This window comes from Diospyros lotus, chromosome 15, assembly GCF_014633365.1.
Source record: "Diospyros lotus cultivar Yz01 chromosome 15, ASM1463336v1, whole genome shotgun sequence".
NCBI lineage: Eukaryota > Viridiplantae > Streptophyta > Magnoliopsida > Ericales > Ebenaceae > Diospyros > Diospyros lotus.
The window spans coordinates 31,529,036-31,547,071 of record NC_068352.1 but is presented as its reverse complement, the minus strand read 5'-3'; the positions used below and the strand labels follow the sequence as shown (position 1 = coordinate 31,547,071).

Genomic DNA, 18,036 nt, shown 5'->3' with positions numbered 1-18,036 from the left:
TGATATTTGGTTCTCTCAAGCAAAGCAATCCGAAGGATTGAAATGTTTATCTTAACCCCCACCCCCTCTTTTTTATTTTTGTGTTGGAACAATTACAAAGCCTCAGGATAAAAGGGAATTGCACCCTCTTGAGCATCAAATTGGATCATTTTCAATCCAATTATAAATTTGGGTTGGGCTTGAGGTGATGCCGAATTTGACCCAACTCATTTTATTACAAATAGTTAAGAAACTATATGCATTGTATGTGTTGTGCATAAATATAGCTAAGGTGTACAGGCTAAAAGTGATTTTTGCCTCCAAATTAATACTTAAATCTTAAAACTAAAACTAAAACTAAAAACATAATTATATTGTTTATTTTCTTTATACTAATTTGTTGGTAAGTACAATTTTTTATTGTAATAATTTTATTATTGTAAAACATCATTAACATAAAGAATATTGGGTAAGTTATATTGAGTGCCCTTGAGGTTTGGTATTAAAACAAAAAGAGTCTTGATAATATATATAAAAAATGAAAATGATTAACGATTACTCTCATATGGTATTTGTTGCATGAAGTGGATCATGTAAACTCTCGTATCTCTTTCTCTTAGTCTCTGACTCTCTCTTTCCATCCCACAATACAATTTGTTCGATCATCACTTTTTTAGGTCGAGCAATTCATCTTCTTCAACAGCGACAGTGAGTCTTAGATCCTTTGGCATCGTGTTCTCTCACATTCCCATCCTTCCATCTCTATCATCTCTAGTGACAAGCTTCTGCCAATTGGTCCTAGTGCAGTTTGATAGGGGTTTGATTGAGGGTTTGCCACAAATTGGAAGCGAGCAGAGGAGAAAAGAAAAGAGAGAGAGAGAGAGGGAAATGAGAGTTGATTGCAAGTGAAGACCTATTCGGTTCATCAATTGCAGCGGTCTGTCATTGGGTTGGGCCCACAGTTGTTACAAGCCCACTATGATTGAAGAGGGATATAGATTTAGGAAAAAAAGGAGAATATGAGACATGGTATTGGTCGAGAGGTGGGTATTACTATTTTCTCTTTTTCAATTGATCCAAGTCTCTCTCTCTCTCTGTCTTGGGGCTTCGGTGTCGATACACCATGGTGGATGGTCTATAATTAAAAAAAATTAAAAAGAAGAGAGGAAAGACGAGGTGAAAGGCATTTTTGAAATTATAAAAAATTAACAGTCATTCTTTAATAGTTATGGGGAAAAGTGATACATAGTTTATAATATTAGAAGAATGGTGCTCTTTTTCTTTTTTTTTTTTAATACATTAAAGGGTGCCTTTGTTTTTTTGATCAATTATTAAAGGTATTTGGTGTAATTTATTGAGAAATATTCATTTATAATTGTCATGACAAATTTTGTTCTTGTAGTATTACTAAATTGGTCTTGAGTGTTCAAATTTTTCTGTCAGCTTCTTGTTCTATATTCTGACTTAATAGTATTTTAATCATACGGTTTGCAAGTTTATTTATTTTAAAAAATATGAAATTGTTATTAAATTTTTAATTTTTAATAAGATTTTAATTAGAATGTGTAAATGACACGATAAATTTTTCTTGTGAGAGATACAGTAATAAGAGAATTTAAATAGGCGAACAGACTCTCTAACAAATAAATTATGTAACAATCTATTAGTACTACATGAGATAAATTATGTAATGATAAAAGGTTTGTCATAATTATAATAAGATATTACTTCTAATATTTTACAATCTTAAATAAATGGAACTTAAGTCTGTCACCGAACATGGTTGATGTTATATTTAGTAAATATTAAATAAAATTGAGTGTAACAGAAGGTTTATGGGAGCCTGCCTTTAAAAATGTTATCTTTAATAACAAAAGTTAACGGAAACAGACGTCAGCCGTGAGCTCCAAATGCAAAGACATTTGAATCCTATAACATGATGCATGCAATGACAACATGTCAAAGGGAATTTGAATCCTATAAACATTTGAATCCTTTTGAAAATTTGAACCAACTTTATGTCACACCCATAGGGTTGAGCTATGGTGTGAAAATGAATTTTGAAAGATTAATAGAGAATTTAGGAGGAGATATAAATAATAAGAAAATGAGAGTATTCTAAAGAAAGGGGAGAAGAGATCAAAGGGAGAAAAAAAAGATTAGAGATAATTATAAAATATTCATTAATATCATTCATGAATTTCAAGAGATTCTGGCTCAATATATAGGTTTACAACTGCAACCACTTTAGTTATAGGACAAAGACTATAACCACCTTAATTACAGGATAAAAGGGAAAAGAAAAAAGAAAAAATATCCTAACATCTTTTAGCTCACAAATAAGCATAACAGAAATAAAAATTAAAAATAGAAAATAATATCAAAATTACAAATACTACCTTGGAATATGACACTTCATTGATGCCAAGGTTGGTTTTTCTGGTTTTGTGTTCTTTCTTCTCCTAATGTTTGACAATTGACATGGCTTCATATTCATTTGATGTTTCATCAATTGGTACATAGGTGCCTCACTGGTCAAACTTGAGATTAAAGGGCCGAGTTAGGCAGATTGCTGAAAGTTTTTTCTCATTTGCAACTATGGAGGTTGGTATACCATCCTTATTTAATTATTTTATGGATGCATTGAGTTTTTCCCATAAAAATGTGGTTGGAATGGTGCTCTTGGATCTATATTAATTCAGTCTTTTTTACTTCAAAAAAATGGAACAGAAAATGAAAAAGGAGTTGGAATTGTCCTCTCATCTACTGGGAAGCTAGTATTCTTCTGTATTTCGTTGATTCAGATATGCAGCACCATACTGCCAACGAATGGTTTATGAATGAAATGAGCCCAGAACACCTATCTGGATTAGTTGCACCCTGAACATTAATTTTTTTAGTTAAAAGTTTGGATAGATTGTGTAAGACCTCCTGTCCTACATTATGCTTGGCGTTTTGATCACTATTAATTAGGTGTTACAATAATTTTATTATTGTAAAACATCATTAACATAAAGAAAATTGGGTAAGTTATATTGAGTGCCCTTGAGGTTTGGTATTAAAACAAAAAGAGTCCTGATAATATATATTAAAAATGAAAATGATTAGTGATTACTCTCATAGGGTATTTGTTGCTTGAATAAGACCATTTTACGTAATCTCTCACATCTCTGTCTCTTAGCCTCAGTCTCTCTCTTTCCATCCCACAATTTGTTTGATCATCACTTCTTTAGGTCGAGCAATTCGTCTTCTTCAACAGCAACAGTAGGAGTCTCACATCATTTGGCATCGTTTTCTCTCACATCCCCATCCTTCCATCTATATCATCTCTAGTGACAAGCTTCGCCAATCCAACACAAATTTTGCTCTATTTCTCTCCAAATCGGTCCTAGTGCAGTTTGACAGGGGTTTGATTCAGGATTTGCCACAAATTGGAAGCAAGCAAAGGAGAAAAGGAAAGAGAGAGGGGGGAATGAGAATTGATTGCAAAGTCTTGTTCGATTCATCAATTGCAGCGGTCAGAGTCTATGAAGCACGGAAACAGCTCGGAGGTATCGTTTCGGTATTTTCGAATCGTTTTCCATTTTGGAAACCTCGAAGAAGACCCGAAACGGCCTTCGGAACGTTTCTGTAAATTACGAAACGTTCTGGGGGCGGTTTCGCAATTTACAAAAAATATGGGAAATGTGTTTCACACTTGAAACGTGTTTCCAGCGACCACGGTCGCTCACCTGCTGTGAGGAAGACAACAATCATCGAGAGGTGAGGCGACGGTGGTTGGCAGCGAGGCGAGATATGGAGTATGCAACGATGGTCAAGGTGAGAGATGGTGTACTGCGGTGGGCGACGACGAGGGTGAGAGGCGAGTGACGACGGTAGAAACGCTTCGACTATGAGAGATGCGAGATTGAACGCGATGGTGAGGGCAAGAGACTCGTCGATGGCGGGAGAGGCGAACGACGGTGGTAGAGACGCTTCGACTGGTAGAGAGGCGAGATGAAGGCGAGGGTGAGGGTAAGAGACTCGTCGATGGCGACCAAGAGAGGCAGCAACGATGGCAAAGATCGACTATGAGAAAGGCGAGATAGACGATGAGGGCAAGGGCGAGGGCAACAGACGCGTCGACGGCAAGAGAGGCGACGGGTCGACGACGGTGGCAGACGGAGGAAGTAGCGGCAGTCGGCCATTGACAACAAGCGGCGTGGGTCTCTGAGAGCTTGTGGGTAATAGTCTAGGGTAATAATATATCTAGGGTTTGCAAAATTATAACTTAATATGATTTATAGTATATAAATTATATATTAATTTCACATACACCCCTATATTTTTTAAAATTACAATTTACCCTATGTTTTCGTTTCCTAACTTTTTTGAAAAATACCGTTTCTGCATTTTCTGTTTCCGTTTCTGTGCAACATAGGTCAGAGTCATTGGGTTGGGCCCACAGTTGTTACAAGTCCACTGTGATTGAAGGTGGATATAGATTTAGGAAAAGAAAGGAATATGAGACATGGCATTGGTGGAGAGATGGGTATTATTATTTTTTCTCTTTCAATTGATCAAGTCTCTCTCTCTTTCTTGGGGCTTCTGTGTTGATACACCATGGTGGATGGTCTATAATTAAAAAGAATTAAAAAAGAGAGAGAAAATAGGAAAATGCTAGAGAGCCCGACGAGCTTATCGACGGGTTTACAGAAAGGGGGCAAAAAGACCATTTTGCTCCCACACCTTGCTCTCCCCCTCCCATGGATTCCCCCCCGCTTTGCGCGTTTCCCCTACTTGCCATGGCCGTCGCTCGCCTTTTCGCTGTGCCTCGCCTCCGTCGCCTCGCCGACAGTCGTTGCATCGACTATCGACAAGGCGAGGCGGTGATGGCAATGAGGAGACGGAGGTGAGGTCGGGCGACTGCAGCGAGGCGTGACGGAGAGGCGAGCGGTGGCCATGGCAGGCAGGGGAGACGTGCAAAACGAGGGGGGCAGTGACCCGCTTTGTAAATTTGTAAAGTGAGCAAGGGCAAAATTGTCTTTTTGCCCCATCTTTGTGAGCCGCTCGACAGACCCATCGGGCCTGTTGAACGACTCAAGAAAAGGTGAGGTGAGGTGACGTGTCTTTGAAATTATAAAAAATTAACAATCATTCCTTAATAATTTTGAGGGAAAAGGGTTACATCACTTATAATATTAGAAGAATGATTTGTTGTTCAACTGAGGTTAATCGAAAATAATTAAGTTTAGGGCAGCATAATTGTTATTTGCATCGAATAATAGACCATTCTACTATAACGTTAATGGTGCTCTTTGCCATTTTTTTTAATATATTAAAGGGTGTTTTTGTTTTTTTTGGTCAATTTTCAAAGATATTTAGTATAATTTATTGAGAAATACTCATTTATAATTGTCATGACATAAATATTGTTTATGTAGTATTACTAAAGCAGTCTCGAGTGTTCAAATTGTTAGAAAAATATAATAAAATTTTTCTTCAATGTACTTATACTCTCTGCTCTTCATTATCCCATTAAAGATTGTTAGCCAACTATAATTAAAATAATTATATTGAACAATAAATATATTTATAATTATAATATTATAATTATTTCTCAAAAATATAATTATTGTAATACTGTATTTAAATCAACATAATAGAAATATTAAAATAATATAATATTATGTAAGGAAAAAATAAAAACACAACAATATATAAAGAGATGATAAAATCAAGATTTGTGTAACACACAGTTCTCTCAAAATAGATTCGCTGTCTTATTGAAGGTGCTAAAAGTTAATTAGCGTTTGTTTTTCGGGATACAACGATTTACAGACTGAAAAGTTAGCACAAATTTTAAAACTTTACAGTAAAATTGAACATTATTAAAATTAGAAAAACAAGAATTTTGTAGAATAATTCTTCTGAAAATTCTATTTATTAATTCTTCTAAGACTTCTTTCTATTGATAAATTCTTTCGAGAATTCTTTTTTTTTTTTTAGAAAAAGAACCCTTATTTACATAAGAGGAAGAAGAAGGAGAGAAGAGAAAATAAGATGGAAAAGGAAGAAGAAGAAAGAGCAGACAGGTGGCCAATTAAGGGAGAAAGGTGGCTAATTAAGGGAGAACTGGTGGGAGGTTTTCCTCCCTCAATTATATATATATATATATATATTAAAAATTAAAATAGTAATTTGCATAGTATCCAAACTTATTAACTTTAATAAGACGTCTTCACAATATATGCATAGTACACTCTCATAATTTAATATATAATATATTTTTTGTATTTTTTTTACTTTTATAATAATATAAATTATATATTATAATACACATATTTCAAATTATTTTTTAATTAATTTTTTATTTACCCAAATATCAATTTGAACACGTACATATACAAATTTTTCAGTGAGCTTCTTCTTGTTCCATATTCTATGACTTAATAGTATCTTATGGTTCACAAGTTTATTTATTTTAGAAAGCATGAAACTGTGGTTAAATTTTTGATAAGATTTTACTTAGATGTAAATGATACGATAAACTCTTCTTGTAAAAGATACGTAAATAAAAAAATTTAAATAGGCGACCATACCCTCAACAATCTATTAGTATTATGTGAGATAAATTATGTAACAATCTATTAGTACTACATGAGATAAATTATGTAATGATAAAAGGTATATCATAATTATAATAAGATATTACTTATAATATTTTACAATCTTAAATAAATGGAACCTAAGTCTGTCACCTAACACGGTTGATGTTATATTTAGTAAATATTAAATAGAATTGAGTGTAACTGAAGGTTTACGTGAGCCTGCCTTTAAAAATGTCATCTTTAATAACAAAAATTAATGGAAAAAGATGTCAGCCGTGAGCTCCAAATGCAAAGACATTTGAATCCTGTAAACATGATGCAAGCAATGACAATCCCATCGAAGATCAAGACCGCAGAAACCCAGAAAGAGAGAAAATTTGACTGCCGAATTTTTCAGCTTCAAGGTCAAGCTAATCTCCTCCATAAATACTCACTCGAACCCACTCTCATGGCACCCACCCAGAATCAGAAAACACTACATTAGCAAACACTGCTTCTCTCAGGAGCTGCATCAATGGCGGACGAACTGATCCTCCTGAACATCTGGGCGAGCCCTTTCGGGATGAGGGTGAGAATCGCCCTGGCGGAGAAGGGGATAGATGGGTACGAGACCAGGGAAGAGAATCTCCAGAACAAGAGCCCTCTCCTCCTGCAGATGAACCCCGTTCACAAACAGATTCCCGTGTTGATTCACAACGGCCGGCCGGTGTGCGAATCCCTCATCATCGTTCAGTACATCGACGAAGTCTGGAAACGTGGGTCTCCTCTGCTGCCGTCCGATCCTTACCGGCGCGCCCATGCCAGGTTCTGGGCCGACTACGTTGACAAGAAGGTGAGATTCCTCGAACGACTTTCATGTGTTTGTTCAAATGTCTCTGTCATTAAAGTTGGGATAGTTTTCATGGCATCTGTTGGGAATATGACCTTCAACGGTAGACTAACACTCTTTGGATTGAGCTACAAAAATGAGCTGAGGTGAGGTTGATTGGATTACATAAAAGATAAATTTATTAAGTTGAGTTTTAGTTATTAATAAAAATGTTATTATATTATAGTATTGTATTATTATTATAATATGATAATATTATAAAAATTAGAAAACTTTAACTCACTCAAACTCACCTCAACCTCATACATCAGGAGGTTGGGGTTTGAGGATCAAACTCACCTACTTTGAGTTGGAAAAATTAGCATTGCACTAAATACCTAAATACTGAATTTAGTTCCAAGCTCACCCCCGCCTGGCTTCCAACTCAAATACAAACAAGGCCTAGAGTGACTTGAAGTTTGCACTGCACAGCTCACTTCGTTATATATGTTTATGCTTCGTATCCTCTGTAAATGTCTGAACGATTGTTTAGGTACGTTTATGGATACTTCCATAAATACCTAGTAAGAGTTCTCTGAAATGTAGAGTGGAGGAAGTGTTGTTGAAAAACAAGAAAATAATATCAAGCTTTTATCCCATTAGGTGGGGCTTTGGCTACATGGATTCCAACTTTTCATTTATTTCTATCTATTACCTTACCTTTTAGTGAGGCCTATATGCTTAATATCAAATCAACGTGTTTCCCACAAATTCTGTTTTTGTTTTTTTCTCTCTTTTGCTGACTACTTGTTATATTCCATCAACTCTTTTCACCGCCCTTTATTGGGTTTTTTCTCACATGAGTAAACTACTTTAATCACGTCTCTAAGTACTTTATCTTCAATTGGAGATGCTCAAACTTTATTATGAATAACATCATTTTTAATTTAATTTATTTATTTATTTAATTTTTGCTAGGGAAATTTATTAATTCTCTCTTCTTTTTTTCTTGTGGTGCGCAGTTATATAGTTTAGGGAAGCTGATATGGCTAGCCACAGGGGAAGCCCATGCAGCAGCAAAGGAGGAGCTGATTGGTTGCTTCAAGCTGCTGGAAGGAGAGCTGGGGGACAAGACTTATTTTGGGGGCGACAGCTTTGGCTTTGTGGATGTGTCACTGATCCCATTCTACAGCTGGTTCAATGTGTTTGAACATTTTGGCAACTTCAGCATGGTGGCTGAGTGCCCAAAACTTGTTGCTTGGGCTCACAGGTGCGCTGAAAGGGAAAGTGTTTCCAAGTGTCTTCCTAATGAGAAAGAGTTTTTTGACTTCGTTGTGGAGCTCAGAAAGAAGGCCATGACCAAGTAGAAGGTTTTAGCAGAGATATGGTTGTGAATGATACGAATGTCTTGGCCCATTTCACTCCCTATTTGGTTGTTTATGTAAGGAGTGGCTCATAATAAAGTAGGGCTTCGAGTAGTTGTCTGTATCTGTGTTTTTCAGTGTTTCATCTGAAGTATTAACAATATGCTATAATGTATTGTGTTGATGTCAATTTTAGTGATTTGTTTCACCAATTTATGTGTGTTTAAAGTAGATCTATATACATACTACAAGAGGAACCAGATGCATCATAAAGTGCCTGTTTTGATCCACAATGGCAAACCCTGTGAATACATAACGAATTCAATTTACTTGTGAAAATTTGAACCAACTTCATGTCACACCCCTACGGTTTAGCTATGGTGTGAAAGGGAATTTTGGAAGATTAATAGAGAATTTAAAGAGAGATATCAGAGAGAAACATCAAGAAGATGAAAGTATTCAAGAGAAAGGGAGAAGATATCACAAAGAGAAGAAAATTAAAGAGAATTACAAAATATTCATTAATATCATTAATGAATTCCAACGTCAGGATGTGTCTCAATATATAGGCTCATAGTTGCAATCATTTTAGTCACATGACAAAGACTGTAACTGCCTTAGCTATAAGATAAGGGAATAGACAAAAAGAAAAAATATCCTAACAGTCTCTAGTAATAAGACAAATAGTCATAACATAAATAGAAATTAAAAATAAAAAAAAAACTAAAATTACAAATACTACTCTTGGAATGTGATAAATTTTCTCCCATTGAAATGTTTCTTATCCACAAGAAAGTTATTATCGCCGTTCCTTTATCCAACTTCGATTGGCTCTCCTACTTCATCTTTTTTCTTTAAACCCTCTATATGCAACAATTGCTTTCTATATTGGTGGCCCAGACTGAATTTGTCCCCGTATTTAAAGCATAGTCTAAGTCTTTTCTTGGACTCCATAATAAGAGATTTGGCAACACTAGGATGCTATTTTCCTTGAGTCCAATTTGAGGTTGCATTCCTAGCATTTTTTCTCACCTACTGACTGCTTTGAGGATATCTTTCTGTTATAGTTCCGTGCTTTTTAAAAATAACATTTAGGGCCATCTCCTACAGTTTGGCCTTTGCTGCAACTTGATTGACGGTAGTGGGCTGCATCATCTTGACTATCGATCGTAACTCCTCATTTAACCCATTGATGAAACTGGATACAAAGTAGACTTTGTCTAGTGTGGGGTGAGCGACATCAATCAACACCTTAAGTTCTTCAAACCTCACAAGATACTCGTCCACCGATCCTTTAATTGACAAATAGCCATAATAGAAATAAAAATTAAAAATAGAAAATAAAATCAAAATTACAAATACTACCTTGGAATACGACACTTCATTGATGCCAAGGTTGGTTTTTCTGGTTGTGAGTTCTTTCTTGTCCTAACATTTGACAATTGACATGGCTTCATATTCATTTGATGTTTCATCAATTGGTACATAGGTGCCTCACTGGTCAAACTTGAGATTAAAGGGCCGAGTTAGGCAGATTGCTGAAAGTTTTTTCTCATTTGCAACTATGAAGGTTGGTATACCATCCTTATTTTATGGATGCATTGAATTTTCCCATAAAAATGTGGTTGGAATGGTGCTCTTGGATCTATATTAATTCAGTCTTTTTACTTCCAAAAAATGGAACAGAAAATGAAAAAAATAGTTGGAATTGTCCTCTCATCTACTGGGAAGCTAGTATTCTTCTGTATTTCATTGATTCAGATATGCATCATATACTGCCAACGAATGGTTTATAAATGAAATGAGCCCAGAACACTAGTCTGGATTAGTTGCACCCTGAACATTAATTTCTTTAGTTAAAAGTTTGGATAGATTGTGTAAGACCTCCTGTCCTGCATTATGCTTGGCGTTTTGATCACTATTAATTAGGTGTTACAATAATTTTATTATTGTGAAACATCATTAACATAAAGAAAATTGGGTAAGTTGTATTGAGTGCCCTTGAGATTTGGTATTAAAACAAAAGAGAGTCTTGATAATATATATTAAAAATGAAAATGATTAGTGATTACTCTCATAGGGTATTTGTTGCATGAAGTAGACCATTTTACGTAAAGTCTCATATCTCTTTCTCTTAGCCTCAGTCTCTCTCTTTCCATCCCACAATACAATTTGTTCGATCATCACTTCTTTAGGTCGAGCAATTCATCTTCTTCAACAGCAACAGTAGGAGTCTCACATCCTTTGGCATCGTTTTCTCTCACATCTCCATCCTTCCATCTCTATTATCTCTAGTGACAAGCTTCGCCAATCCAACACAAATTTTGCTCTATTTCTCTCCCAATCGGTCCTAGTGCAGTTTGATAGGGGTTTGATTTAGGGTTTGCCACAAATTGGAAGCGAGCAGAGGAGAAAAGGAAAGAGAGAGAGAGAGAGAGAGAGGGAAATGAGAGTTGATTGCAAGTGAAGTCCTGTTCGGTTCATGAATTGCAACGGTCAGAGTCGTTGGGTTGGGCCCACAGTTGTTACAAGTCCACTGTGATTGAAGAGGGATATGGATTTAGAAAAAGAAAGGAGAATATGAGACATGGTATTGGTGGAGAGGTGGGTATTATTATTTTCTCTCTTTCAATTGATCCAAGTCTCTCTCTCTCGGGGCTTCGGTGTCGATACACCATGGCGGATGGTCTATAATTAAAAAGAATTAAAAAAGAGAGAGGAAAGGCGAGGTGAAAGGCATATTTGAAATTATAAAAAAATAATAATCATTCTTTAATAATTTTAAAGGAAAACTGATACATAATATTAGAAGAATGATCAATTATCCGATTATCTGACGTGAGTTAGTCGGAGGTAATTGTGTTTAGGGCAACATAATTGTTATTTGTATTGGACAATAGACCATTTTGTTATAATGTTAATGGTGTTCTTTGCCATTTTTTTTTAATTTGTTAAAGGGTGTTTTTGTTTTTTTATCAAATTTCAAAGATATTTGGTATAATTTATTGAGAAATATTCATTTATAATCGTCATGACATAAATTTTGTTCATGTAGTATTACTAAGGCAGTCTTGAGTGCTCAAATTGTTAAAAAAATGTAATAAATTGTTTTTTCAATGTACTTATACTCCTTGTCCTTCGTTATCCGATTAAAGATTGTTAACCAATTATAATTAAAATAATTATATTAAATAATAAATATATTTATAATTATAATATTATAATTATTGCTCAAAAATATAATTATTGTAATACTATATTTAAATTAACAGAACAGAAATGTTAAAATAATATAATACTATGTAAGAAAAAAATTAAAACACAATAATATATAAAGAGATAATAAAATCAAGATTTGTGTAGCATACAGTTCCCTTAAAATAGATTTGTCGCCGTATTGAAAGTGCTAGAAATTAATTAACATTTGTTTTTCAAGATACATCGATTTACAGACTAAAAAGTTAGTACAAATTTTAAAACCTTACAATAAAATTGAACGTTATTAAAATTGAAAAAACAAGAATTTTGTAGAATAATTCTTCTGAAAATTCTATTTATTAATTCTTCTAAGAATTCTTTCTAGTGATAAATTCTTTTGAGAATTCTCATTTTCTTTTCAAAAAAAGAACCCTTATTTTCAGAGAAGGAAGAAGGAGAGAAGAAAAAAAAAAAGAGACGAAAGGTGGCTAATCAAGGGAGAAGTCGTGGGAGGTTTTCCTCCCTCAAATATATATATATATATATATATATTAAAAATTGAAATAATAATTTGCATAGCATCCAACATTATTAACTTCAATCAATTGTCTTCTCAGGGCATGCATAATTTGCATAGCATCCAACAGTACTAACTTCAATCAATTGTCTTCTCAGGGAATTCAAAATATTAAATAAAATCGAGTGTAAGTGAAGGTTTACGTGAGCCTGCCTTTAAAAATGTTATCTTTAATAACAAAAATTAATGGAAACAGATGTCAGCCGTGAGCTCCAAATGCAAAGACATTTGAATCCTATAAACATGATGCAAGCAATGACAATCCCATCGAAGATCAAGACCGCAGAAACCCAGAAAGAGAGAAAATTTGACTGCCGAATTTTTCAGCTTCAAGGTCAAGCTAATCTCCTCCATAAATACTCACTCGAACCCACTCTCATGGCACCCACCCAGAATCAGAAAACACTACATTAGCAAACACTGCTTCTCTCAGGAGCTGCATCAATGGCGGAAGAACTCATCCTCCTGAACATCTGGGCGAGCCCTTTCGGAATGAGGGTGAGAATCGCCCTGGCGGAGAAGGGGGTAGATGGGTACGAGACCAGGGAAGAGAATCTCCAGAACATGAGCCCTCTCCTCCTGCAGATGAACCCCGTTCACAAAAAGATTCCCGTGTTGATTCACAACGGCCGGCCGGTGTGCGAATCCCTCATCATCGTTCAGTATATCGATGAAGTCTGGAAACGTGGGTCTCCTCTGCTGCCGTCCGATCCTTACCGGCGCGCCCATGCCAGGTTCTGGGCCGACTACGTTGACAAGAAGGTGAGATTCCTCGAACGACTTTCATGTGTTTGTTCAAATGTCTCTATCATTAAAGTTGGGATAGTTTTCATGGCATCTGTTGGGAATATGACCTTTAACTGTAGACTCGGACACACTTTGGATTGAGCTACAAAAATGAGCTGAGGTGAGGGTGATTGGATTACATAAAAGATAAATTTATTAAGCTGAGTTTTAGTTATTAATAAAAATGTTATTATATTATAGTATTGTATTATTATTATAATATATGATAATAATACTTACTCACCTCAACCTCATACATCAGGAGGTTGGGGTTTGAGGATCAAACTCACCTACTTTGAGTTGGAAAAATTAGCATTGCACTAAATACCTAAATACTGAATTTAGTTCCAAGCTCACCCCTGCCTGGCTTCCAACTCAAATACAAACAAGGCCTAGAGTGACTTGAAGTTTGCACTGCACAGCTCACTTCGTTATATATGTTTATGCTTTATATCCTCTGCAAATGTCTGAACGATTGTTTAGGTACGTTTATGGATACTTCCATAAATACCTAGTAAGAGTTCTCTGAAATTTAGAGTGGAGGAAGTGTTGTTGAAAAACAAGAAAATAATATCAAGCTTTTATCCCATTAGGTGGGGCTTTGGCTACATGGATTCCAACTTTTCATTTATTTCTATCTATTACCTTATCTTTTAGTGAGACCTATATGCTTAATATCAAATCAACGTGTTTTTCACAAATTCTGTTTTTGTTTTTTTCTCTCTTTTGCGGACTACTTGTTATATTCCATCAACTCTTTTCACCGCCCTTTATTGGGTTTTTTCTCGTATGAGTAAACTATTTTAATCATGTCTCTAAGTACCTTATCTCCAATACGAGATGCTCAAACTTTATTATGAATAACATCATTTTTAATTTTATTTATTTATTTATTTTTTGCTAGGGAAATTTATTAATTCTCTCTTTTTTTTTCTTGTGGTGCGCAGTTATATAGTTTAGGGAAGCTTATATGGCTAACCACAGGGGAAGCAGCAGCAAAGGAGGAGCTGATTGGTTGCTTCAAGCTGCTGGAAGGAGAGCTGGGGGACAAGACTTATTTTGGGGGCGACAGCTTTGGCTTTGTGGATGTGTCACTGATCTCATTCTACAGATGGTTCAATGTGTTTGAACATTTTGGCAACTTCAGCATGGTGGTTGAGTGCCCAAAACTTGTTGCTTGGGCTCACAGGTGCGCTGAACGGGAAAGTGTTTCCAAGTGTCTTCCTAATGAGCAAGAGTTTTTTGACTTCGTTGTGGAGCTCAGAAAGAAGGCCATGACCAAGTAGAAGGGTTTAGCAGAGATATGGTTGTGAATGATACGAATGTCTTGGCCCTTTTCACTCCCTATTTGGTTGTTTATGTAAGGAGTGGCTCATAATAAAGTAAAGGCTTCGAGTAGTTGTTTGTATCTGTGTTTTTCAGTGTTTCATCTGAAGTATTAACAATATGCTATAATGTATTGTGTTGATGTCAATTTTAGTGATTTGTTTCACCAATTTATGTGTGTTTAAAGTAGATCTATATACATACTACAAGAGGAACCAGATGCATCATAAAGTGCCTGTTTTGATCCACAATGGCAAACCCTGTGAATACATAACGAATTCAAAATACTCATGAAAATTTGAACCAACATCATGTCACACCCCTACGGTTTAGCTATGGTGTGAAAGGGAATTTTGGAAGATTAATAGAGAATTTAAAGGGAGATATCAGAGAGAAACATAAAAAAGATGAGAGTATTCGAGAGAAGGGAGAAGAGATCACAAAGAGAAGAAGAAGATTAGAAAGAATTACAAAATATTCATCAATATCATTAATGAATTCCAACGTTAGGATGTGGCTCAATATATAGGCTCACAGCTGCAATCACTTTAGTTACACGACAAAGGTTGTAACTGCCTTAGCTATAAGATAGGAGAATAGACAAAAAGAAAAAATATCTTAACAGTTTCTAGTTACAAGATAAATAGTCATAACATAAATAGAAATTAAAAATAAAAAAAACTAAAATTACAAATACTACCCTTGGAATGTGACAAATTTTCCCCCATTGAAATGTTTCTTATTCCTAAGAAACTTATTACCGTTGTTCCTTTATCCAACTCTAGCTGGCTCTCCTACTTCATATTTTTCCTTTAAACCCTCCATATGCAACAATTGCCTTCTATATTGGTGGCCTGAATTGAATTTGTCCCCGCATTTAAAACATAGTCCAAATCTTCTCTTGGACTCCATAATAAGAGATTTGGCAACACTAGGATGCTCTTTTCCCTGAGTCTAATTTGAGGCTATCTTCCTAGCATTTTCTCCCACCTCCTAACTGCTTTGAGGATACCTTTTTGTTATAACTCCGTGCTTTTTAAAAATAGCCTTTAGGGCCATCTCATATAGTTTGGCCTTTGCTGCAACCTGATTGACGGTAGTGGGTTGCATCATCTTGACTATTGGTTGTAACTCCTCATTTAACCCACTGATGAAACTAGATACAATGTAGGCTTTGTCCAGCGTGGGGTGAGCGACATCAATCAACACCTTAAGTTCTTCAAACCTCATGAGATACTCGTCCACTGATCCTTTTTGCTTTATTTTGTTAAATTCTTTTAGAATGCCCACCATTTTTCGTTTCACAATCCTTTTACAAACTCCAGCCAGCTTAAGATTGTTCTTCCCCAACTCCACCCTTGAAACCATATATCCCTAGTGTCATTAAGGTATGTTGCTGTTATGTTTACCTTATGCTCTTTCACCACCCAGTATTGATAAAAAAACCATTCACACCTGCAAACCCACTATCTTGGGTTGTCTCCTTTGAATACTAGAATGTCGAGTCTTGGCATAAGAATTGAATTCTGATGGGCCTCAGCACCCTTCGCCACTGGTTTCGTCCTTATCTCGGGTGGCTCATTTGCCATTGCTTGGTCTAGAGTGTGACGTTCGGATCGGCCCCCTACGAGTATTGGAGCTAGGTTCCTCAGTGAAAAATCCATCGGCAAGCTCGCTTTTAGAAGCCTGGAGAACAGGGTTAAGACTATGCTTAGCTATTGCCCAAACCCAAAAAATTCCTCTTGGAAATAGGAGAAATCTTATCTCTGGTTTCTTTCCATTGCCATCGTTTCCGCTCGGCCTCGACTCAGTTCTTCTCGGGTTTGGCGGAGGCCAAGCTCCATCGTTTCTAATCTCCCTTCTATTTGCTCCTGGTTCTGTTGAATGCCTAGCTCCATTGCATCCAACCGTGACTCCAATTGTTTCATCCATGTCCCTTCTGCCATCATTGGGTTCGTCTGCTACCAACTTGCTGGAAAAGTCAAAGGAGATAGCCGTGGTCTTCACCCAGGTGATCTCCAACTCACCAATCCTAATCAGTGTACACTTTTGTCCTAAATTGTCAAGAATTCTAATTGCTCGGAATTTGCTACTCACTTGAATATATGAACTGATAGGCTAGGAATCACCTAGCTACTTTGATATTGGTTGCCACATCCCTAGGGTTAAGCTATGGTGTGAAAGGAAATTTTGAAAGATTAGTAGAGAATTTAGAGGGAGATATCGAATAGAAACAATAAGAAGATGAGAGTATTCAGAAGAAATGGAGAAGAGATCACAAAAAAAAAAAGATAGAGAGAATTACAAAATATTCATCAACATCATTCATGAATTCCAACATCAGATTGTGGCGTTTTGATCACTAATTAGGTGTTAATAGATTTTGAATATTTGCCAGAGGTTGAGAGTAGACTGACAGGGTGTATGAAAAGATGGCAGTTCTTTTTTTGTTTGTGCTAAAAGAGTATAACATATGCCATACACTTAAGGGACGTTTGGTACGGGAGAAGTTTTTAAATTCCAAGGATTCATGATTCTTGGGAATACTCTTGGAAATATTTAATTCCCAGAATTTATGCAATTCTATGTTTGGTTAGCTTTAAACATTCTCAGGAATATTGAGTATTCTTTTTTGAGAATTTTACATTCCTATGTTTAGTTTAAATGTAACATTATTGGGAATTCATGTTCTTTTTTTAAAATTACCCTTATTTAATTTTTTATTAAAAAATAATAAATTTCTTCTACTAGATAAAATATTAGGACCCATAACATCTCTAGAAAATCAAAAAAATATCATTTGTTTACACATTATATATATATATGCATGTGTATATATAATATATATAATATATATATACATAATATATATGTATAATATTTTATAATAAATAATATAAATATATTATAATATATATTTTTATATATAATATATAATATATAAATATATGTATATATAATATATTTAATATATATAATATGTTTGTATGGGGTTATAAAAGGGTAAGAGATGGTTTAGTCTTTTTTTTTTTGTTAAAAATATTCCCAAGTCTATAGAAAACTTAGATTCTCAACCCCCCACGAAAATCTTTTTGTGGAAAAGTTACTTAAAAATCATTTCCGACAATCCTATTTTTAGGGATTCATTTTATAAAAAAATTTATACCAAACATATGAGAATACATATTCCTAACCTAACATTTCTAAAAATTTTAAAATTTCTATTATACCAAACTCCGCTTATATGTAAAAAATAATAGGGTTTGTGCTGTGCCTTTTTGAATTTAGTATGATCCCGATGATATGGCCGAGCGCACCTTCAGGAATGTGGCCCGAATCCTATGTAGAGCCTTGGTGCGTTCTAAGAAGTCTCTCCAGTGCTTAAGTATAAGAAGTGAGGTTGGGTTA

At 35.2% G+C, this 18,036-nt stretch overlaps 2 protein-coding genes across 3 annotated transcripts; both read left to right on the top strand.

Annotated features, from left to right (window-relative positions):
- The first annotated feature begins 6,926 nt into the window (after positions 1 to 6,926).
- On the top strand, positions 6,927 to 14,781 carry LOC127792417 (glutathione S-transferase U25-like). Of its 2 annotated transcripts, XM_052322900.1 has the most exons (3): positions 6,927 to 7,401; positions 8,400 to 8,747; positions 14,592 to 14,781. In XM_052322900.1, exons 1-2 carry the CDS (start codon positions 7,084 to 7,086, stop codon positions 8,742 to 8,744), a joined length of 663 nt encoding a protein of 220 aa, XP_052178860.1. In that variant the 5' UTR covers positions 6,927 to 7,083; the 3' UTR covers positions 8,745 to 8,747; positions 14,592 to 14,781. The 2 variants fall into 2 exon arrangements, with proteins under 2 accessions (XP_052178860.1, XP_052178859.1); XM_052322899.1 differs by lacking the exon at positions 14,592 to 14,781 and having other exon boundaries at positions 6,929 to 7,401; positions 8,400 to 8,953.
- Positions 12,785 to 14,781, top strand: LOC127792418 (probable glutathione S-transferase). The gene is made up of 2 exons (XM_052322902.1): positions 12,785 to 13,278; positions 14,250 to 14,781. The coding sequence occupies exons 1-2, from the start codon at positions 12,961 to 12,963 to the stop codon at positions 14,586 to 14,588; spliced, it is 657 nt and encodes a 218-aa protein (XP_052178862.1). The 5' UTR covers positions 12,785 to 12,960; the 3' UTR covers positions 14,589 to 14,781.
- Positions 14,782 to 18,036: the final 3,255 nt, after the last annotated feature.